Source organism: Rhinichthys klamathensis, unplaced genomic scaffold, assembly GCF_029890125.1.
Source record: "Rhinichthys klamathensis goyatoka isolate OS25496 unplaced genomic scaffold, OSU_Roscu_1.1 h1tg000585l_1, whole genome shotgun sequence".
Classification (NCBI taxonomy): domain Eukaryota; kingdom Metazoa; phylum Chordata; class Actinopteri; order Cypriniformes; family Leuciscidae; genus Rhinichthys; species Rhinichthys klamathensis.
In genome coordinates, this window is record NW_026607045.1 from 755,780 (window position 1) to 778,914 (window position 23,135).

Here is a 23,135-nt window from a genome sequence, read left to right on the forward strand (position 1 = left end):
ATTGCATAATGCCACTCTGAATGAAAAGAAACATCAACTAGACAAATTTCTGTTAATATTAGATTCTAAATCCTTCCAAAATAATGTTGAGAAAATGCAATAATTAAACAAATGCACTGGGGAAAAGAACAGAAAAACTAAAAAGCATTAGCACTGTAGCTAGGAGGACATAACATTTACTATTTCAATGACCTATTCTCTTCATGCTTGTTTTTGTCTGTAACACCGACAATGAAAATGGCTGAGATTCGTGATTTGAGACACAGAATTAAGCAGAGCTTCAGAAAACGGTCATTGGTTTCATAAACATACTAAAAATATATCAACCATCAACAATGCTGATGATAGGGGAACTCTTCACTAGCTAGGGGACAGCATTCCCAAAGTTTATCCTGTTTCGACATATCAAGCCATGGTGCTTTTGCGGGTGAAACAGGTTCTAGTTGCAAAAATGTGATTTGGTTTTGAAAATAATAATCAGAGTTGAATAAATTCAGACATACAGCAGTTACAGCCGTGCCATGGATCAGCTCTTGTGAACAGGATGTGGTTGCCTCTTTTCTGGCTGGTTCAGCTGTTTAACGTAGCATATTACTTCTAACCCCCCAAATCGCTTTAGAAAACCTGAAACTATTCGTGGTGGGTGTATTTGTGGAAATTTGCTTCGTTTTTTTGATATGCATCTTTTACGCATATTTTCACATGCTGTACGCACTTGCAATGTAAAATGCTGTGTAAATATTTCATTTTTATTAATTCATGACAAATCTCAGACATCTGAGATGTGTAAATACAACAAAATCAATGATAATGTTTTACATTTATTAATGACTCTTTCACAGGCATTTGATTATTGTTGATTAATTGCTTTATGTGCAGTAATGAGTGGCTGAAATACTGATTAAATATTATACATAAATTATCAAGGGATGCAAAATAAAGCCTGTGGCAGCTGGTTTAAAAGCTAGAAAAGATCAAGCTTGAAAAGGCCCTAAAAAGCGACTTCCTGCATCTTACTGTCAACCACAGCGGTTATGATATTTTCCTCTTTATGCTTATCTGATCTTGCAGACTAGACAGATGGAGAGATTCTGCACGAGCTGTGAGTTGCAAAGTTTAATCTGGATTTGTTCCAGCGATGTTAAAGTAGTGTAGAGCTGTTTCTGGAGCAAACCAAGAGTCAGATATCAGACCCTAGACCAGCAATTCGTTTAAAGTGTACTCCAGTCCAGCTCTCAAACATTCCTCTTGGTGTTAATGAGCAGATCTCTGTTGAATTCAGCCTCCAGATTCCCAGCTCCACTCTTTCCTCCAGGAGGATCCGTTATCAGAGTGAGTTTGTTAAACACTCCACGGCCAAAATAATCAGCGATGACTGAGAAGCCATCATTAGAGCATTTCAACTAAGAGAGAGAGAGAGAAAAAGACCATTTAATTCTATCCAACTTTTTAGATCAATTCAAAACTGCAGGGGAAAAATCAGCACCTGTCTGTGGAAATGGTCATGCAGGTCTCGTTTCTGATCTTGGGCACGCAACATGTCCATCACCTTCCTGTTCTCGGGGGTGCAGGTGGGGCACTCGGCCTCACTCTCAGCGAAGCTCTCTAAACAGTGCTGGTGGAAGGAGTGTCCACACAGGAAGTGCACAGATGGCAGCTCTAGCGGGCTGTTACACATGCTGCACTTGGTCTTCTGGAAGATCTTTGCACTGAAAAAGCAACGTGAGCAGCTTACTCCGCATACTGCGATACTTGATTCTGACTGATCAATTGTGGCATACATTTTTTATGCCATTCAGAAATAAATGAATCAACAGGTGCGGCCAAATTCACGTACTTATGCACTATTCTATGCCATTTTGTAGTATAAATGGTATGTTCACACTGAAAATCTCCAAAAGAAAAAGTGCACTTTAAACACCCGGACAATGCACTTAATTAACTGAAATACAAAGTGTGGAATGTTGAACACTTCATGCTCTCAACTGTCGCAGAGGGGAAGTGGCTATAAGAGTCTGATGTTGAATGACAAAATAACCTTATAAAATTCATACACCTCACGGCTGGTCATTTGGCACAGCTCTTGTTTCACTCACCAGGTTTTGAGTTCCTTTATCTCAGCACGTAGATGGGTCGTCTCCTCTCTATACTGTTGAATCTTCCTTTCGTCTTCCTCAATCTGCGAGGTCTCCCTCTCAAGTTTATTTATCAGGTAGTCTTTTATGACTGACAGAGATGCTGTGGAATTATGGGCCAAAGTCTGCACCACTGCAACACAGACACTCACATAAGGTCTAAATGATGATGAACGATATTGCAAACGCTACAATTATATGATCTGGAGTTCATCGAAAGGTTAAGAGTCGGTCAAGAACATTCTGTCATCATGATGACCTTCTTCTGCCTTTTTCAAGACACATTACTTACCCAGAAGAGGAGGCATCAGGTTATTTTCATCAATGTGCTGCAGGACTTCACTAATGTAGGCCTTGCAGTTCTCTTCTTTACGTGCAAAATAGCCTAGCGCCTGTTCCCACAAACACACCTCGTTGTCACCATAGCGCTTACAGGCCTCCACAACTTTCCCATACTCTTCATTCTGCATGTGGTAATGCATGATCTGTTGGTACCTGCAGAAACAAACAGTTCTGTCACTATTAATCCTTTGCTTTTATTAGATTAAAGGTAAATGTAATGTAAGTTTGCAGTAGAGCTGCACAATTAATCGTTAAAAGATTGCAATCTCGATTCAAACACCCATGTGATCTTATTCCTAAATGATAACGATTTGGCTGTGTCTATTAAACCTCAAATCTGTGTTGGCGCTGCCGCTGACCCAGAGAAAGCAGTTATAATGTACAGGCTACAACAACTTTACAGTCTTTCAACATCACAGTGTTTATTACAAATATTCAAATTATCACAGACTGGGATAAAAGTTTATAGTTCAGATATAAACACTGATGTCTACTACGGTAGCGATCAAATAGAGCAAATCACCTTTTGAAAGTAACTTGAAGCTTCAAATAAATAAAGATATACCTATACCTGTTATAAAGTTATACCTGTAGGTGGCGACAAGTGACTTAAAACAATTATTTGTCATTGAATCATTCATTCAAGACATTGTTCAAAAACCCTGATTCATCCAGTATCGAAACAAGGGAAGTCTTTATGGGTGAGTCATTGAATCACTCGATTTAAAAAAAAAAAGAATTAATTCAAATTAATTAAATAGACTGCAGTAATTAACATTTTGTCATAATCTCTAGTAAATGGCATGTTATTTTGGAGGGGTTTTTTTTGTGCAGAATCGTGGAAGAATTGTGATCTCTATTTGAAACAACAACAAAAAAAATCATCAATCTTAATTTATCCATAATCATGCAGCTCTAGTTTGAAGTCATTAAAGGAGTTCAGTTTGTAATTTTTGTCTGTTGTCACATAAAGCTATCCACCTTATTTTTAACGCAAGAAAGGTCACAGCAATTTGTAACTTGAATGTGCGAGGCTTTTGGTGTCATTTGCTTTCAGTTATTTTAGCTGTACAAAACAGTTTATTATGCTGCTTTATATAGCAAACTGGTGTTTATCATAACATTTTAATTCTTTATCATAAACACACTGGTTTGTAGCACAAGTTTTATGCACAAGTTAAATGGTAAATAGTTTTACCATTTACTTCACTTTGCTATTTTTCAAGTTATTGATCTATATCAGCTAATGCATCGGAAGTCTCGAACAATTACACAAAGTAGCTTACTTCCATGTTGCAAAATAAGGTGGCCTTAGAAGTCAGGTAGATAACTTTCATAGCACTTTCTGAGTAAGTGAGATTGACAGTGATAAGAAATGAGAAAAATCGCTTACAGTTTGCCCTTTTCATACAGATACAGCACTCCTTCCTTGAAGTTGTGCATCTGGCAGAGCACCAGGGCCTTGTCAAACACAGTGTTGTCACTCCTCAAAAGCGACAGTGCTGCCTCCTGCAGGACCTTCTTCTTCTGTCGGAAAGACAGAAAGAGAGATGAGTTTCCTATATGCTTTCACAACAGCATGTGTACAATCAATCAGAACTGAATACTTTTTTCTAGGGATGCACTGATTCTGGCCAATGCAAATAATATTTTCATGTTATGGCTGATATTTATAATTCCATGTTATCTAAATTAATTGAAAATGAACAGTAAACGAACAGTAAACAAACACTAAAAAAGTCAAATTAGTCATTTTATATGCTACAAGTGAATTTAAACATATTACAGTACAAAATGTACAGTACAAAAAATTGTAAGATTGCATTTAATAGTGTTATTAAACTATTGTTTTTACATTTTAAATGAGTGTTAGATAATGGGAATGACCATCAAAATGTAAAAATAAGTGAAATGAGCTTGCACAATTAAATATCCGATACAAGCCAAATTTATGCAAATAAATTTGACTATTTTGTAATATCAGCCAATATTTTATGCTTCCTTTTTTCTTTTCTTTTCTTTTACATTTTCCATGTAAAAAATTGTAAACATTCAATTTGGGTGGTGATGAGTCAAATTCTTCAAAAATCTTTAGAGCTGCAGACGCCTTCTATAATAACATAATAACATGAGGTATGTGTAGCAATTGTATAAAGCATGTTTTTACCCCTGGGTCCTGTTCATGTGCCCAGTCCTGTAGTCTGAGCTCTAGTAGAGTGTCATAAACTCCCTCAGGAGAGAACGGATCAACCTGAATCATGTGTTCCAGGAACGCTCGCAGCTCTCTTGGGTTATTGGCAAACACTGGGATGAACTCCTCTGGATTGGCCTGTCAAAAGAAAATTTTGAGATAAAAGGTCATCTGGTGTAACTCATTGTTCTACCGAATCTCTGATTATTTGCTATTGCTAATCTAAATGAATTACCTTGTTTTCCACAGGCCTATCCAGACTGTCCCGGTCGGTTGAGTCTTTGCTGGGGTGATAGTCGGTGCAGAGACGTTTTAAGAGGATAGTGGTGCTCTCAGGCACATGGTGCATTAGTGTTTTACCATAACGCTTCATATTACTCTCCGCCTGATCAAATGGCAACCTTCCTATGTAGCGCAAAGCCTCCTGATAGTTCTGAAAGTGTAACAAAAAAAAGATTTTTCAGGCAAGAACAAGGCAGGGCTAATTTTTGGTGGAAATTTTTTTTCCACCAAAAATAAAATATAATAAAATAGGTTCATAAAATATTGGCTTACATAAACTCACTGAAAAGCATTAGTTATGTGTCATAATTCATATCATAGCCCAAAAATGCTGTATTCACCTTCAAATCCTCTAGCTGGATCTTCAAATACCATTCATGGTGCATGTGTCTCTCTGCCAGAAACACGGCGTGACTGTGATAACCGGCCTGACGTAACACCTTGATGGCGATTTCAACATCGAAATGCACCTCACTTTCATTGCTCTACATTCATAGGAGGGGTGCAGAGTATAAAAAGCATTGTTAGTGGTCAAGGCTTTTTTTTTTTTTTTAAGTCTAAATGCACATTCACAGCAATGGTTTCCAGCATAAGTGATTTTTTTCTACAGACCTTTATGAACTCTTCCAGCTTAGAGCTGTCCTTCAGTTTGGTGTAACAGTTCAGCAGTAGAGTAGTGTGGTCAGCATTGGCCAGGGACTGCCTGTGGAGGGCCTGTAGGTACGCCGTCAGGTTATGTATCCTCTGTGCATCCAAAAACTTACGAATTACGTACGAGGGTTCGAGCTTCCCAATGGTGCTGAGAAGGTGATGATGTAGCCATGAGAAACAGCTTTCTTGTTTACCGTTTTACATGAAATGTACAAGTAGAAATCTGAACTGCACACCTACCGAATGTACTGTTGAATGGCTCCATCGTGATCCCCTTTGGTATAGAGATGGTCTCCATAATGTCTGAATATCTCAGACAGACCATCATTGTCCAGGTGTTGACTTTTAGCCAAATTAATGGCCATCACAAACAGGTTCTTCTTAAACAGCATCTAAGTAACACAACACATATAAGCTTTTGTTAATAAATAAATATGTATCATAAAGGATAATATTATGGACAATTATAATTGTGAATAATGTTGAATTGACAATAATAATCACATTTATTATAGTTTTTGAATTGTACATTTAGTTTTTTATTTTCAATTTAGTTCAGTTTTTGTTTAATCTATATAATTATATATAGTATAGTTAGTTATAGTTGATTCTTTCAATATATTTCATTTGTATTTTAATTTAGTGTTTAAGGGCTGCCAGTAATGTGTGAACAAATAAAGTGTTTTCAACATTGATAATAAGAAATGATTCTTGAGCAGCAAATCAGCATATTAGAATGATTTCTGAAGGATCATGTGAGACTGAAGACTGGAGTAATAATGCAGAAAATGAAGCATTAGCATCACAGAAATATAAATTACACTTTAAAATATTTATTAAAATACAAAACCTTTATTTTAAATTGTAATAGTAATATTTCACAATATTACCGTTATTGTATTTTTTATCAAAGAAATGCAGCTTCTTTCATTAACATAAAAACACCAAACTTTTGTATGGTAGTGTATATAACATTTTACTTCAGGTAACAGAAAAAAAAAGATTCCTTTAATGATAATAACACTGTACTAACCTCTAGCTTGGTCTGTGTGTCTTTTTCTTGCAACATATACATTGTTTTATCCCTTGTTAGGACATAGAACGACCCCCATTCTGCCAGAACGTCAATGACATCATCAAACGCCGCACTGTAAGCGATGAACTTGTTGTCCAGGTCGTAAATGGTCAGGATGTGCTTTTCTGTAGGGGATGTCTGTCTGCTACCATAATCAGATCTGTACAAATGAAATGTAATAAATATGAATGCATATTAAAGTACAAATCTTAAAGCAAAAAAAAAAAAAAAATTAGTCTTACTTGCTAGGTGACTTGTTATTGTGCGTGAGCAGCAGCAGGTATCCTCTGTGCCACTGAGTTAGAAGCTTGTGCCCATCAAATGCGAAACAGGGTCCTCTCTCGTCAGGCTGGTACAAATACACACAGTCCTCTCCAGCCACTATGAACTGCGAGTCCTGCGAGGGGTCTGTGAGCGCCGAGCAGCGCAGCGCACAGCCGTGAGTGTCCAGGTCTATACGAGGGTACTCTTTCACTGACAATGTGTAACACTGTCAACGTAAAAATATTCCTGCATTCAGTTCTGTATACATTTACATCTGCTTTCATTACAAAGGCAGGATATAACATTCCATACGGCTAAAACGTACCTGCACTTTTTCTAAAGTGGCGACAAACAGGTGTGTGACTTTGCCGGCCTGTCGGAAAGCCAGGCCTGTGATTGGACAGCTGCCCTCATGGAGGCTGAGGGTTTTACTGTGTCTGTCTCTGGTGATGTCACCCTTTGTCAGCACAACACTGCCATCTGTAAAACCTGAGCATTTAACACAGATATTAAAAGCAACATAAAATCTAATTTGGTATTTGGGAATGTATGCTCACTTTTCACAATCCAATCAATTATTGATGGATAAACTCCCGTCCCAATCAACACTTTTTCCCTACTATATTTTCTGTTTCACTCTGAAATGCATCATATTACAGAAAGAAATGGGTTGCAAATGCCATTTAGTGTTCAATTTAATCATTGAAATGATTCACATATTCGAAGGGATTTCAAGTTATATTTACATAGTTTTAGAAAACCAAAATATAATAAATGTAACTATTATTAATTAGTAAACAATTGTTTACTTTTGCAACATTAAAGTACAGTATTTAATTTGCTTTATTATTAGCTGCCCTCTAAAATCAACTTTTTTTCAAACAGTATATAAATACAAATACTCGGTTCAATTAATTTTTTTAAGAAACGTGGACTAACAATTGTGATGTGTTATTTAAGTATAATTGAGATACTATTATAGTTTTATTCATATTTAGATTTAGTAAGTAATTTTGCTGTGTTTTTGTCAGTTTTGTTTTTTTAAATGTCTATATAGTTTGTTTCTTTTTTATTTCAGATTGAGTTATTTAGTACATCAGATAATTTAGTACATCAAGTTAAACTAAATTAAAAGGAGAAATGTTACCTTTTTATTGCAAGTAATGAAAATGGTTTTATTATGGTTTTAGTTACTATAACAACTCTGATTTTTTGTTAAACCCTGTCTATTTAACCCTGATATGAAATTAAAAGCTCCTACCTATAGCCATGAAATTAAGATTTTCATGTACACTGAGACAAGACACTTCAGTGGGTTTGTTTCCAGGTATGGCAGGGAATATCCGGGTACACAGAGGACTGCCACTGTCCTTCTTATCAAGGTTCCACACCTTCACCTGATGAACAGACACATACACACACACTCTCTAAATCAGCTTACATTTCAAAAGCACACAGAGACCAGCACTTGCATTGACATGCAGCTTCAGCAGCTGCAGACACCTGTGGTGAATCTTACCAGAGGATTGATGCCATGCTCATCCTGACCCACTGACACCAGGATGTTGTGTTGTTTCAGCTGGTACAGGTGTGTCACGCGCAGTTTATAAGCCTGAAAGTTGGACAGCTGCAGGGAGCGGGTCAAAAACCAGATCTGTCCATCCATATGTGCAATACATGAGTTAAAGAAAACACGCACATATGGCATACCTGAAATCGCCATAATCAGCTAGAAAGTGTTGACTGTTGGACTTATGAATAAATTCAAGGAAACACGTACGTCAAGCATAAGCGATTACCCGTTTTACAAAGCAGGGTTGCCACAGCCTAAATGATACGATGACTTAGGCGACTATAATTATGAAATGCACTTGGTATTATTGTTTAACAGTGCCATAATTGCTAGCTAGCCACAAGAATGACTTCAGCATTATAAAAGGATATCTCCAAGCACAATGTGTCCTCGACCTGAATCACAGGCTGATATACCCATCGGTAGTTGGAAATTTTTTCCATTTTCACTCGGATCTTTCACCGTTTCTTTATCAAAAAACACAAATCGTCTCCACTGTAAGAACGCTGCCATTTTCCAAGCAGTTCTTGTTTAGCAAAATCATGTGACTCACATCACGGTCATGTGACTTGTGTCAGGACTCAGGATATTTTTGTTTCTGTTATAAATCTGTATTCGCACTCATATTTTAAGGTTTGAGTCTTGACACAGCAGCACGCTATAAATCAGTTTGATTTAAGTACTTTACATTTTAATCTAATTTGAAATTTAAATGTAAATTAAATAATTTATGTTTTTTAAAACAAAGTACACACAAAACAGAATTAAATATGTGATTTAAGTGGGCTCTTTTGAAAGTTAGAATAAAAAACGACCCAAAGACGTAAGAAAAAGTTTCCCGATGATCCGTGAATGAACCGTTCTTCTTTGAAATTGTATTTGCTGTTTTGGAAAGAAAGAACCGTTCTTTTGATTCGGATCTTTTCAGTGAATCGTATGAACAATTCTTCGTAAACAAATCCAGTTCTTGGGTCAACAAAGCATGAATGAGCCGGTTTAACAATTCATCTCGTTAAACCGAGAACCGTCCCTTTCTTATCGTGGTGGGGCAAAAACTCAGTGTCCTGTAAATAGGATATGTTACAAGCAAAACGCACATACGAGGTTTAATACATGTCATTTTATTTTTTACCTTAATTGGAACGTAATTAACAGAAATATGTCCTACATATAGCTCTATTGGACCGTTTTGCAACATTTAATATAAGCAACGAATGAAACGAATCGGTGTTATGTATCTTTAAAAGGAAATGTTCAAAATAAAAAATAAAAATTCTCGGAAATGATTCGGACTCCCATCGCTAGCACTAAAAACTACAACCTGTCGCACAGTTCGCACAGCCGTTATGGTCTAACAGAGGGTCTCCTATTTAACGTGGACCAATCAGATCTATGCTTACTTACACGACTAACCACTCGCATACACTGGTTGGCACGTGGACCAATCAGCGCGCTCCATTCAAGGGAAAAGGGGTGGGGCTTTCGATCATGGCGATCAGCGCTTCACTCGGCGAGCAGCGAGTTGTGTGGATCCAATGAGATCACGCCGCGTTCCGGGCCCAATGTGTTAGAACAAGCCGGTGATTGCAAGAGCAAAATCAAGCAAGCGAGGTGGTCTGGTCAGAGAGCATTGCTGGTTAATGCGATCATATTGTCATCTGTAAGGAATTATATTAAGGATCAACACAGGAAACTTTTGGTTCAAAATTAGGGCAGGATAAGCGTTTCTAAATATTGTTGTTCAGGTGTCAAGAGAGATTTATCAGTCAACAAGAATCAATATAAAACTTGATCTGGCAGAAGGTAAGTGCCATGCCATCACTTTCTTTGTTGGAAATGTTTGTGATCATCTGGGTGGTTGCATGTGTTCATAGATTAGTCTACTATATTACATTTAGCAGATCATCAGCTGCGTTTACTTATGTTAGAGCCTTTTGAAAAGAAGAAGGTTTAATGTTAACTCCACATTATCAAGCAGTGCAATGACAGTTTGACATGATGCTTAGCACCATTAGGATCAGACAGCTTCAAAAAGGCTTACGTCACACAGGCTGTGCAACTAGAAGTTTCCTCTTTGCATTTTTGAATCAGTATTTAAAATAGCCAATCGAGAGAGAACTGTGTTGTAAAAATGATGTAACCATAATGTAAAAAAAAAACTTTAGAACATATTAAGTAATGTTCCCATGGTATTCTGTATGTACCTGGGCCCCTAGTGTATCTTTATTAAGCAGGAACGATCTACAAAAGTGGTTTCCAATGTTGTTCCATTTCAGGTTTTGTGGTTCTCTACTACAGAGAGAACTACTATTGGTTGAATCAGGTGTGTTTGATTAGGACATCCAAAATGTACTTTTGGGGGCCTCCAGGAACAGGTTTAAGAGCCACTGCTCTACACTACAGTATTGAGATCCATGTGCTCTCAGGCTTTGTCTCAGACTTGTGGGTGGGATCCTATCAAATCAGCATGTACCTATCCATACCTGTCACTGGCTGACTGTGTCCACCTACACATCGATCCATATATGGCGCTTGGGCAGTTTTTCATATCAGGGTCGTGATGCAATACTGTCCAACTTGTGTGCTTTTGATATACTTTCTGGTTTATGGTACAGACCTGTCACAGGTGCAGTTGTGTCTTTTAGCTTAATTTTAACTGAATGCTTTAAACCAGTTTTTGAATCTTCTCTGCAGGTCACAATGAGGGAAAGGCTGTCATTATGGGCTGTTTTTTGCCTAATAGTAGCGTTCCTGCCTTCTCAAACAGGTAAGCACCATATAAAATGATGGTTATATTCTTATATTTGCTGTACGTTTCCAGTGCTGATGTTCATCAGGATGAATTTAAAGACCTGTTCAAACCAAGAACGATAACTATAAAGATAGATAACTATAACGATATCTATATTATTGTCCACACTAGTGCACAGAATCGTTCGGTTTATTATATGCATGTGCTGTAGTTATGTCGTCCGCCACTTTAAATGCTCAAGCTCTAAAAGAAATTCACCCAAAAATGAAAATTCTGTCATTAATTACTCATTTCATTAAAAAAAACCTGTAAGACTTTCGATTATCTTTGTAACACAAATGAAGATGTTTTTTTCAGAGGCTTTCTGTCTCTCTATAGACAGCTACGTAACAACCACTTTGACGCTTCAAAAAGTTCTCAGAGATCGTACAACTAATCCATATATTAATTGAGTGGTTTAGTCCACATTTTCTGAAGAGACTTGATTGCCTTATGATGAACAAATTTATTTTTGGCTTTTATTCACATATAAACATTTATCAACTAACTGAATTTATTTAAACAGAAGCTCAAGCATGATTGTTTGAAGTGCGAGAACGAATAAGTTTAATTCTTGTGTGTTACGCATCACGTTTGAGTCAAGCAGGTTCGCTTGAGCTTCTGTTTATGTATGTACGCTGATGAATGTTTATATGTGAATAAAAGACTCAATTCAATCTGTTCATCATATAAAGCGATCAAGTCTCTTCAGAAAATTTGGACTAAACCGCTCAATTCAAATTGATTAGTTTTAATATCTCATTATGAACTTTTTGAAGCGTCAAAGTGGTTGTAGCGTAGCTGTCTTTGGAGGGACAGAAATATCTTAGATTTCTTCAAAAAGACCTTCATTTGTGTGCCGACAATGAACGAAAGTCTTGCGGGTTTGGAATGACATAAGGGTGAGTAATTAATGACAATTTTGATTTTTAGGTGAACTATCCCTTTAAAAGCAGGATGAATTATTTTACATTTAAAACAATTCTTAAAACTAGGCCTATATCTCTTTATCGTTTTAGTTATTGTCTTTGGTGTGAAGATGCCTTGAATCTATCAAGATGCATATAAACATGCATTTTTATTTATTTATTATGGGTTTCTTTACTTATCCCTGATCAGAATTTCAGCTCTCTGATATTTTTGTGTTGCAGAATCCGTGGCTGTGATGTCTGTGGACTTGGGCAGTGAGTGGATGAAAGTTGCTATAGTGAAACCCGGTGTGCCAATGGAGATTGTACTAAACAAGTATGTTTTGGAACAGAGTGAAACTTTTTGCAACAAAATCAACAGATCTTGTCAAGTGATTTAGATTTATTAGTTTCAGACAGCAGTTTACTCCGTTGTGACATTTAGCTTCTTTGTGCAGGGAGTCCCGGCGGAAAACACCAGTCGCTGTGTGCTTAAAGGAATACGAGAGGCTTTTTGGAGACAGTGCTTTAGGAGTGGTGAGTCTTTGTACTCCATAATACCTTCTGTAAAAGTCAACATGAAGTGGCGGTTGCAATGTATTTAATATAACTTATAATGTGACATTTAAAAATTAAACATGAAATTCAATAAAAAAACAATGGAGGGTGTTACTTGATGGTAATTCTGGTATGAAATGTCCACTTTAAATTCCTGATTTCTAAAATAATTTTCACCACCATGCCCTTCTTTTGATGTCAGCTAGGAAGAAAAGTTATTGCGTATAAACGTTTTTACTTATTTTTTAAAGATTACATTGATAAACATAACGTGCATATACACTACCATTTAAAAGTTTTGGGTCAGTAAGATTTTTAATGTTTATGATGCTCATCAAGACTGCATTTATTTGATCACAAATACAGTGGAAACATTAATATTGTGAAATATTATTACAATTTGAAATGACTTATTTCTGTTATAATATACAATGCAATGGAATTTATTCCTGTGAATTTTCAGCATTATACTCCAGTCTTCAGTCACATGATCCTTCAGAAATCATTCTAATATGTTGATTTGATGCTCAAGAAAAATGTATTATTGATGATGAAAACTTCCTGGATTTCAAAAGAACAGCATTTATTTGAGATCAAAATATTTTGTAAAATAAGTGTCTTTACTGTCACTAAATAGAAGTATCAATTTCTTAAAAAAAAAAAAAAAAGACTGACCCCGAACTTTTGAACGAGAGTGCATGACTCAAAATAAGACCAGGAACAACAGGCCTGTAGATAGTCCATTTTGAATACGTTGATTAAAAAAATCTGAGTAGCATGAAAAAAATCCCTTCACATTTTCTTAATCTCTAAAACCTTGTTGCAGCATTTGTGACAAGCTTTGACTCTAGCATACTTGAATCATGACAGGCTGTGAAGAACCCCAAGGTGGTTTACAGATTCCTCCAGAGCATTTTGGGAAAGACAGCAGACAACCCACAGGTGGTGCAGTATCTGAAACACTTCCCTGAGCACCAGCTGGAGAGAGATGAGAAAAGAGGAACCGTTTATTTCAAATTCTCAGAGTAAGTATTGAAACACTTGCTTGGTGCGTTAGCTGTTACCAATGGGTTTTATATAATTTCTGGGAATATCTTTTCATCTAGAGAGATGCAGTATACTCCAGAGGAGCTTTTGGGCATGATGTTGAACTACTCTCGGGTTCTGGCTCAAGACTTTGCAGGTTTGATAATGAGTGTTTCGAATAGTTCAGCTGTCTTGGTTTTTGCAGGTTAGGATATTTGACCAGACCGATAATTGTATTTGTTTTTCTCTTAACAGAGCAGCCCATAAAAGATGCAGTGATCACAGTGCCAGCCTATTTTAATCAGGCAGAACGCAGGGCTGTCTTGCAGGCTGCCCATATAGCAGGTCTAAAGGTCCTTCAGCTTATCAATGATAATACTGCTGTGGCTTTGAACTATGGAGTATTCCGGAGAAAAGACATCAATTCGACTGCACAGGTACTACTGAGAAGATTTAAGTGAATTTTATTTATTTATTTGGTCAACCAATGGTGTGTGTGGGCGGGACTATCTGTTTGGCCAGCTAATAGCAGACTGGGAAACCAGAAATAATGATGTTGGTGACACTCGTGAAGTCGTGATATAGAAATTAAAGGAATAGTTCACTTAAAAATGAAAATTCTGTCATTTACTCACCCTAAAGTTGTTTCAAACCTGTATGAATTTCTTTCTTCTGCTGAAGATATTTTGAAGAATGTTGGTAACCAAACAGTTGATGTACCCCATTGACTTCCATATTATTTATTTTTCCTACTATGAAAGTCAATGGGGTCCGTCAACTGTGTGGTTACTGACATTCTGCAAAATATCATCTTTTGTGTTCAGCAGAAGAAAGAAATTCATACAGGTTTGAAACAACTTGAGGGTGAGTAAATGATGACAGAATTTTCACTTTTAAGTGAACTATCCCTTTAAGTGGGATTTATGACAGATTTTTGATATTAACTTTTTTTTTCTGTGTATTATAGAATGTCTTGTTTTATGATATGGGATCGGGCAGCACAACAGCCACGATCGTCACATATCAGACAATAAAGACCAAAGAATCTGGCACTCAGCCACAGCTTCAGATCCGTGGAGTTGGGTTAGTCATGGTTGTCATGTTTTGGCCTCATTTGTTGGCCACTTCGGTACATTTCATATGTGTATGTAATGTATTACGCAAACATCTGACTCACTTTTTTATATTCAGCTTTGATAGAACACTCGGTGGCTTTGAGATTGAGCTGAGGCTCAGAGATCATCTCGCCAAGCTCTTCAACGAACAGAAGAAATCAAAGAAGGACGTGAGGGAGAATCTGCGTGCCATGGCCAAACTCCTTAAAGAGGCTCAGAGACTCAAGACTGTGCTGAGTGCCAATGCTGATCATACAGCACAGGTACTGACATTGTTGATCTTTTCTCTTTTTTTTTTACACAGAATGTTTGTTTAGTCAAAATACAATGTTATCAACTTGCAAAAAGAAACTGCATTAAAATAAATGTTTCTAAATACTTGTTATTGATCTTATTGTGGACGATTCATCCATGAATGTTATTTTTTTCGAAAACTTCTTATTTTTCATTAAAAAATATCATAACTGGATCTTCCGACGAAATAAGACTTATCTCTTGTGATTCCGGACAACTTCTGTCAACCCACCCCTTTCTTCCAATCAACTGTAACCTTACATTCAGATCTGCCTCAATTTTTGAGTGCAACACCCAAAATTCAATCAACCGAGGTCATGACCTATTGTTTTTCTTTTCTTTTTTTTTGGAAAATCCATTTCACATGGATGACCATCACAAGAAGAAAAATCTGTCACTGCTTCCAATTCATTGTGACTAACTCTGTGGAAACATTTCTAGGTCACTATTCAAATGTAAGCAAATTTGTGACATTGGCCATGTGAACTCAGATGTTCTTGCTTCCATTGAAGCTTTGGATTGTTCTCAAATGCTGAATCACGTGATCATCAGGAGTTCATGCAGCTCGAGGTCTGCTGTCATTAAAACAAATGAGCAACAAGCCAAATACTAAGACATTTTTCAAATGTATAAATTTTTTTCAATTCGACTTTGACTCAAATTGTTATGAGGATAACCTAATTTGTAAAAAATAAGAGTAATGCAAAATAGGAAACGGGTCACTTTTTTTTTTTTTTTGGACACACTGGGACAACTTGGCCTTGCTTAAATGAGTATTATCAAATGATGTCTATTTCCTTGATTGTGTGATGTGTTAGACATTCATTATATGAAAACAGACAAACAATCTCTGTATGTTAGACTTGCTACTTATAAAGTTTTAACCTAACTCTGTGTTGTGAAAGACGATTTAGTAACATCTTGATTTTCTTCTTTCTTCAGATTGAAGGTTTGATGGATGACATTGACTTCAAGGCAAAAGTGACTCGCTCTGAGTTTGAAGCCCTCTGTGAGGATCTGTTTGACCGAGTACCAGGACCTGTGAAGGAAGCTTTAGCTGCTTCTGAGATGAACATGGTGAGGAGCTAAATATCAAGGCATTGACTTTATACATGTTTTCTGCATAGCCATGATTTAAAAAATAATCTGAAATTCCTTTCTTGTCCAACAGGATGAGATTGAACAGGTTATTCTGGTTGGAGGAGCCACCAGAGTGCCTAAAGTGCAGGATGTGCTGCTTAAAGCTGTGGGAAAGTATGTTTTTCTCTTTTTTTTTTGCAGTTCTATTTCCTGTTTAACCTATATTAGATATGTTTGATTGGCTGTAAATGGATGCTATTTGAAGTTGGGTGGTGCAGTTATGACATCAACCAGCAGAGACAAACTTGTCTGTGCTAACCAGCCAAAACTTGACACCTTAGTGTACTAGTAGTTTAGGTTTGGTTCTTTCTTTGCACAAATTAAGAAACATTTAAAGGGTTGCACACCCTGATAAAGGTTTATTAGCTGCAACACGTTGGTTGTAATTGTTTTTAAATGACTTAAGCCATGAACGAATAAAGGCCTTTAGTGCCTTGGTTTCATGTTTTTCAACTTCTAATGGGTTAGTTCACCCAAAAATGTATTCTGTCATCAATTACTAACCTAAAACTCTTGACGCTTCAAAACGTTCATAAAGAGATCATAAAATCCATGAATCGAGTGGTTTAATCCAAGTCTTCTGAAGAGACGCAATTGTTTATATAATGACCTGTTTTAATTTAGGATTTTATTCAAATTAAAAATTGATCAGCAAATGTATGTAGAGCACTCAAATATGGTAAACTCAAGCATTTGATGCACAAGAACCAATGAGGTTCCTTCTCACGTGTCACGCCAGCACATTTGAGCATTCACAGGAAGTAATGAGGTTTTTTACTCCTCATCAAGCAAGTACAGTTAAGCTTCCGTTTTTGTTTATCTCTATGAATGTTTTGGAGCAGTAGAGTTTTAGTTGAATAGACTTTCAATGGAGGTACAGAAATCTCTCCGATTTCATTTAAAATATCTTCATTTGTGTTTCGAAGATGATATGAAGTCTCATGGGTTTGGAACAACGAGAGTTATTGATGACAATTTTCATTTTTGGGTGAACTAACCCTTTTAAAGAACATCTAATGAGATGGATTACACTTAGCATTGATTAACATTTTAAGTGCGTAGATGTTTTGATTGGTACAGTGCCAAATAATTCAGCTTTGTTTATGTTCACTTTTTGTCTCCAGAGAGGAACTGAGCAAGAACATCAATGCAGATGAAGCTGCAGCGATGGGCGCCGTCTATCAGGCCGCTGCGCTCAGCAAAGCCTTCAAAGTCAAACCTTTCTTGGTACGAGATGCAGCCGTGTTTCCCATACAGGTGAGAGGGTGAAGACAAAGTCCTTGTGTTCTTTCCTAAAATTGGATTTGTATTAATAGTCTTTACTCATCTGTTAAATTAAACATCTCAGTGGTTTTAGTTAGGGGTTTAGTGCTTGTGCATTTAAGAAGTTCTCAGATGTTTTCTGTTACTCTCCTTAGGTCGAGTTCAACCGTGAGACTGACGAAGAAGATGGCTTGAAGACCATGAAGCACAACAAGCGCATTCTGTTCCAGAGAATGGCCCCGTATCCCCAGAGGAAAGTCATCACTTTCAATCGTTACACGGACGACTTTGTCTTTTACATAAATTATGGAGACCTCAGCTTTCTCAGCGAACAGGACATGAAGTAAGACCCATTTTGTTCATTCTACTCATATTCTGTGTTTTATTTGTTTACACTTTTTCAAAACTATCAGAAAATAGAACTTCTGAATCAAACCTCAGTGTCTGTCTCTTTCTAAGAATATTTGGCTCTCAGAATCTGACAACGGTGAAACTGTCTGGAGTGGGCAGCAGCTTTAAAAAGCATTCAGATGCTGAATCGAAGGGCATCAAGGCCCATTTCAACATGGATGAAAGTGGGGTGTTAATTCTGGACCGGGTTAGTACTGCATTTTAGATTCCATAATAAAACGTGACACTAGTGGTAGTATTTTTCCACTGTTACAATGCAATTGTACTATTCCAGTAGATGCTTAATTAGCCAGAATATCCTTGATTTTTCAGGTGGAGTCAGTGTTTGAGACCATTGTGGAGGAGAAAGAGGAGGAGTCAACGCTTACAAGTAAGTTTTGTCTTTATACACACAATCATACACATTTTATTTATTGTTGTTGGACTAAAGAAGACTTTTCAAAAGCATTAGAACATCTCACATTGCAAACTGCCTTATCATAGATCAAAGTCTCTTATCAAGGCTGCATTTATTTGATGAAAAGTACAGTAAAATGGCAATATGTTGAAATAATACAATTTAAAAGAACTGTTTTCTATTTGAATATACTTTAAAATGTAATTGTAATTAAATACACATTGCAATTACATTTTAAATTGTATTAAAGAACTGAAATAAATATAGTACATATATTATTATTATTCTTTTTTAAATTATATTTATTAGTGTTATATAGTATATCATTTTTTATTTTATTTATTAGTTCTTAATTTTTGTTAAGTGAAAAAGATATGGAAGTTTGTCTGCTTCACTTGTTTAATTTCTTCCCCCCAGAGCTTGGAAACACCATTTCTAGCCTGTTTGGGGGTGGCAGCTCGGAGCCAAGTGCAAACGTGTCAGAACCGGTTACGGTAAATCTGCTTAATGTCTGTTTCCATATAAGACAGACATTTTCTCAAACTTGAGCTTGACATTTTGCTTTTTCATAATGGTCCAGGATGAAGAAGAAGTGACTCCGGAGGCTGGGAAAGATCAGGAACAGTCAGAGAAACAGGAAGAGACTGCCCAGGAGAAACCTGAGATGGAAGAGGGAAAAGAGGGAGATCCTCAGGCTGAAGAGCAGAAAGACAACAAAGAGGATAAAGCGGAAACTCAGGTGAGAGGATTGACGGTTAGGCTTTCAAGAGAATCAAATTCACGTGTTCTGCCCTGTTATTCTCAGGAGTCTTTTGACTTCCTCTCGTTTTCTATTGTACAGCATGCAATATTATATGCCTGCAGAAACCCCTGCCTATTTCCTTGAGCTACAGTAGTTATCCTGATGTAAAATTTTTAGCTAATAATTATTTTTATTATTACCCAATATGATGTCCAATACAAATTATACTTTTATAAGAAAAATATCTTTCTTATTGGCCATTGAAACAGTTTTTTGCATTATTATTAATAATAATTTTATTTTTGCTAAATATGTGACAGGGTTCCCACAGTCCCGTAAAACCTGAAAATTTTTGGGGAAAGTCATTACAATTTCTATGGGAAATCATTTTAAGATCTAAAATTTAAGAAAACATTTTTTTGCTACACATTATATTTAATGGGTGCAGAAGCAGTGATTTTAATTATTAAAAATAAATCCTTAAGTCATGGAAAAATTATGGAAATTCAATGTGAGAGCCCTATAGAGACAAACTATGTTGGATTGTGCCATATACAAATCTCTTGTCTCTTATGATTATAGTGAGTGATTCAAATGTTCAGGTTTCTTTTTGTGATGGCTACAAATTTAAATCAAAGGTCAGACTATAATAATTAAATTTCAGTTTCAACCATGTATTATATTGCAGTTTTATATAAAATCACCAGCCATTGGCGAGTAGTTCCATGTGATTTAGTTTTGGAATCTGTCTAGAACTGAACTCTGACATTCATCACGCAGGGAGAGACTGAAGCAGAGAAAGCTGAAAAGCCTGAAGAGAAAGCAAATGGTGAGAAAGCAGAAGAGGAGGCAGACAAGAAACCCAAACCACAGAAAAAGAGCAAAATATCAGAAGACATCACAGTGGAGCTTGAGGTGAACGATGTTCTCATTCCCAGCACAGAGGACCTTGAAGTGTCCAAAAAGAAGTAAGTGTCTCTTGCTTCTAAGAATTAATTACCGTAACGGAGAATGAATTAACAGAGTGGGAAATAGGACAGACTGTAGTAACTGAAGAATCTCTAAAGAATTACCGTGTGTTCCTCCCTCATATCAGGCTGCAGGACCTCACTGACCGCGATTTGGAGAAGCAGGAGAGAGAAAAGACCCTGAACAGCCTGGAGGCTTTTATCTTTGAGACACAGGTATAATGAATCTCTCTGCAGCCCTTCCCAGTGTTTGAGCAGTGACTCATAGATCCAGTGGCGTGACCATGACGGAACTGTCTTTGTCCAAGTCTAAAAAGCTTTATTTGCAGAGCTTGAGGAGAAAACTGTACTGGGCTTAAGGCTTTTTGATGGAGCATTGTGGAAAATGTTTTTTACAGCAAAATAGTTTGTTAATTATTTCTTTGAATTTACAAAACATCTAGTTATTTTTTTTTCTCTCTCTCTCCATCTAGGATAAGCTGTATCAGGATGAGTATCTGGCTGTGGTGACGGAGGAGGAGAAGGAGCAGATCACAGGCAAGTTGAGCGAGGCCTCTAACTGGATGGATGAGGAAGGATATTCCGCTGGTACAAAGGAGCTGAAGGAAAAGCTGTCTGAACTGAGAAAGCTTTGTAAAGCCATGTTCTTCAGAGTGGAGGAGAGGAAGAAATGGCCCGACAGACTGGCAGCTCTCAACAGCATGCTCAACCACTCCACCATCTTCCTCAAGTGAGTGAGAGCTGCATAATATTTTTAAATAAATGTAAGAATGGTATTTTCATTTTTTTTAAATGTATTAATTTATTTGTAAAAATCTAAATATTTGTTTAAAATGTGAATAAAATAATGTATTTTTAGAAAATAAACATTTTTTTAATTATGTAATCTATTTAAAGAATGTATTTATAGAAATATACATGCATGTATATTTCTATAAATACATTCTTTAAATAGATTACATAATTAAAAAAATGTTTATTTTCTAAAAATACATTATTTTATTCACATTTTAAACAAATATTTAGATTTTTACAAATAAATTAATACGTTTAAAATGTGAATAAAATAATGTATTTTTAGAAAATAAACATTTTTTTAATTATGTAATCTATTTAAAGAATGTATTTATAGAAATATACATGCATGTATATTTAAATGTATAAAAGAGATTTAAAAATATTTATGTGTATATATTTTTATTAAGTTATATTTGTTAAATGTAATTCATTTTAAAAAAATCAAAATATTTAAATTAAATACACATAATGTAATCTCTCTCTCTCTCTCTCTCTCTCTCTCTCTCTCTCTCTCTATATATATATATATATATATATATATATATATATTTTAAATGTATATTCAGATAAATATATTTATTATTTCAAAAAATGTATTTTTATAAGTTTAAATTTTAAAATTATTTTTAAAATTAATTTAAATATATAAATTTGCTTAAATGTAAACACTTACAAAAAATAATATATCATATTTTATGTATTTAAACTTTATTTAAAAAAATGTTTTGGGAAGAGTCCTCGGACTCTTGTGGGCAGTGCAGTTTTGAGTTCAGTCAGCAACATGTTCAAATAAAAGAAAACAACTCTGTAACTTGCACGGCCCTTTGTTCACAGGAGTGCTAGACTGATTCCTGAGGGTGACCAGATCTTCACAGAGGTTGAATTGAAGACACTAGAGAGGGTCATCAATGAGACAATGGTATGTAATAGCTTTATTTCCCTCTCTCATTCCCATTGATTTCGTCGTTCCCTCGACTTCAAGTGAATTCCGCTCAGTAAACCCTTTGGATGCACTGCAAATTTTGATTTTTGTTTTTGTTGCAGACATGGAAGAATGAGACTGTTGCTGAACAGGAGAAATTGTCCCCAACAGAGAAACCTGTTCTGCTCTCAAAGGACATTGAAGCTAAGCTGACCCTATTAGACAGGGAGGTCAACTACCTGCTGAACAAAGCAAAGTTTGCCAAACCGAAACCTAAAGAGAAGTCTAAAGACAAGAACAACACCTCCACAGAGAACAACAAAGCTAACAGCACAGAAGATGCAGAGAAGGTTATTCCTCCCAACAGCGATGATGGTGAGACACCATTTTATTTTGGCATACATTTATTTTGAAAATAAAATGACCACTTTTATCTGTTAATGTGGAGTAAATCTGCTGTTTAAATTGTGTTTTTAGCTGAAAAGGTGAAGCCAGCAGAGGAGCCTCCAACTGAAGAAAAAGAGGAAGAAACCATACCTGAACTAAATCCAGCGGAAAAAACGGATGATATAGGTAATTCTCAGTCCACTAACTAGAGCTGCATGATAAATTGCTAAAAGATTGCGATCTTGATTCACACACTCACAATCTTATTCCTAAATGACAATGATTCAGCTAGATGTCTATTAAACCTCTGACAAGTACGATCACAGTGAATATTCAAATCTGTGTTGGCGCTGCTGCTGACCCATATAGTGTTGGTATGAAACGGCTTCACAAACAGTCCTTTTTCAACCACACAGTTTCGTTATTTCTGTGGTAGACTAATTCAAATGATCACACAAGTACTGGGAAAAAAGTTCAGATGAAAAGAATGTCTATGGTAGCGATCCAAAGAGTAAATTTTGAAAGTAACTTGATTCTTTAAATAACAATTACATTGTTAGGCCACTAGGTGGTGAGTGACAAGTGTCTGTTTAATGTCGTTGTCATTTAATAATTTATTCAAGAGATTAAACGAAATTGTGATTCTCAATTTATCCAAAATCATTTCAAAATGCTACACATGCTCTGACCTAAAATAACTGGTTCTATAGGTTTAGTATCTTTATGTAAATGTAGTAGTTTATTGTATGCTAATATGCAGATATACTAATGCGTTTTTTTTTTTTTTTTTGCAGAATCAGCAGAGAGCAGTAAATCAGAAAACCATGTAGGGGATGAATTATAACATCTGGAGTTCTGAAAGGTTTTCTTTTATTATTTATTGACTCCATTAGGTGGTTCAA

The 23,135-nt window shown here is 36.1% G+C and overlaps 2 protein-coding genes across 2 annotated transcripts; one reads left to right on the forward strand and one right to left on the reverse strand.

The window, feature by feature from the left end:
- Window positions 1–993: 993 nt before the first annotated feature.
- Window positions 994–9,064, reverse strand: vps11 (VPS11 core subunit of CORVET and HOPS complexes). The gene is made up of 16 exons (XM_056240194.1): window positions 8,881–9,064; window positions 8,460–8,604; window positions 8,202–8,337; window positions 7,266–7,429; window positions 6,919–7,166; window positions 6,635–6,836; window positions 5,842–5,993; window positions 5,563–5,749; window positions 5,292–5,435; window positions 4,904–5,101; window positions 4,645–4,806; window positions 3,871–4,004; window positions 2,428–2,630; window positions 2,097–2,268; window positions 1,487–1,709; window positions 994–1,403 (listed from the first exon to the last, which is right to left on the reverse strand). The coding sequence occupies exons 1-16, from the start codon at window positions 9,024–9,026 to the stop codon at window positions 1,236–1,238; spliced, it is 2,784 nt and encodes a 927-aa protein (XP_056096169.1). The 5' UTR covers window positions 9,027–9,064; the 3' UTR covers window positions 994–1,235.
- Window positions 9,065–10,016: 952 nt separating this feature from the next.
- On the forward strand, window positions 10,017–23,126 carry hyou1 (hypoxia up-regulated 1). The gene is made up of 24 exons (XM_056240183.1): window positions 10,017–10,316; window positions 11,208–11,280; window positions 12,456–12,549; window positions 12,671–12,749; window positions 13,641–13,795; window positions 13,877–13,953; window positions 14,052–14,233; window positions 14,764–14,879; window positions 14,988–15,174; window positions 16,148–16,282; window positions 16,377–16,459; window positions 17,470–17,602; window positions 17,764–17,951; window positions 18,068–18,206; window positions 18,332–18,389; window positions 18,834–18,910; window positions 18,997–19,155; window positions 19,939–20,126; window positions 20,255–20,342; window positions 20,600–20,856; window positions 21,759–21,843; window positions 21,969–22,221; window positions 22,324–22,419; window positions 23,028–23,126. Exons 2-24 carry the CDS (start codon window positions 11,214–11,216, stop codon window positions 23,075–23,077), a joined length of 2,946 nt encoding a protein of 981 aa, XP_056096158.1. The 5' UTR covers window positions 10,017–10,316; window positions 11,208–11,213; the 3' UTR covers window positions 23,078–23,126.
- The last annotated feature ends 9 nt before the right edge of the window (window positions 23,127–23,135 follow it).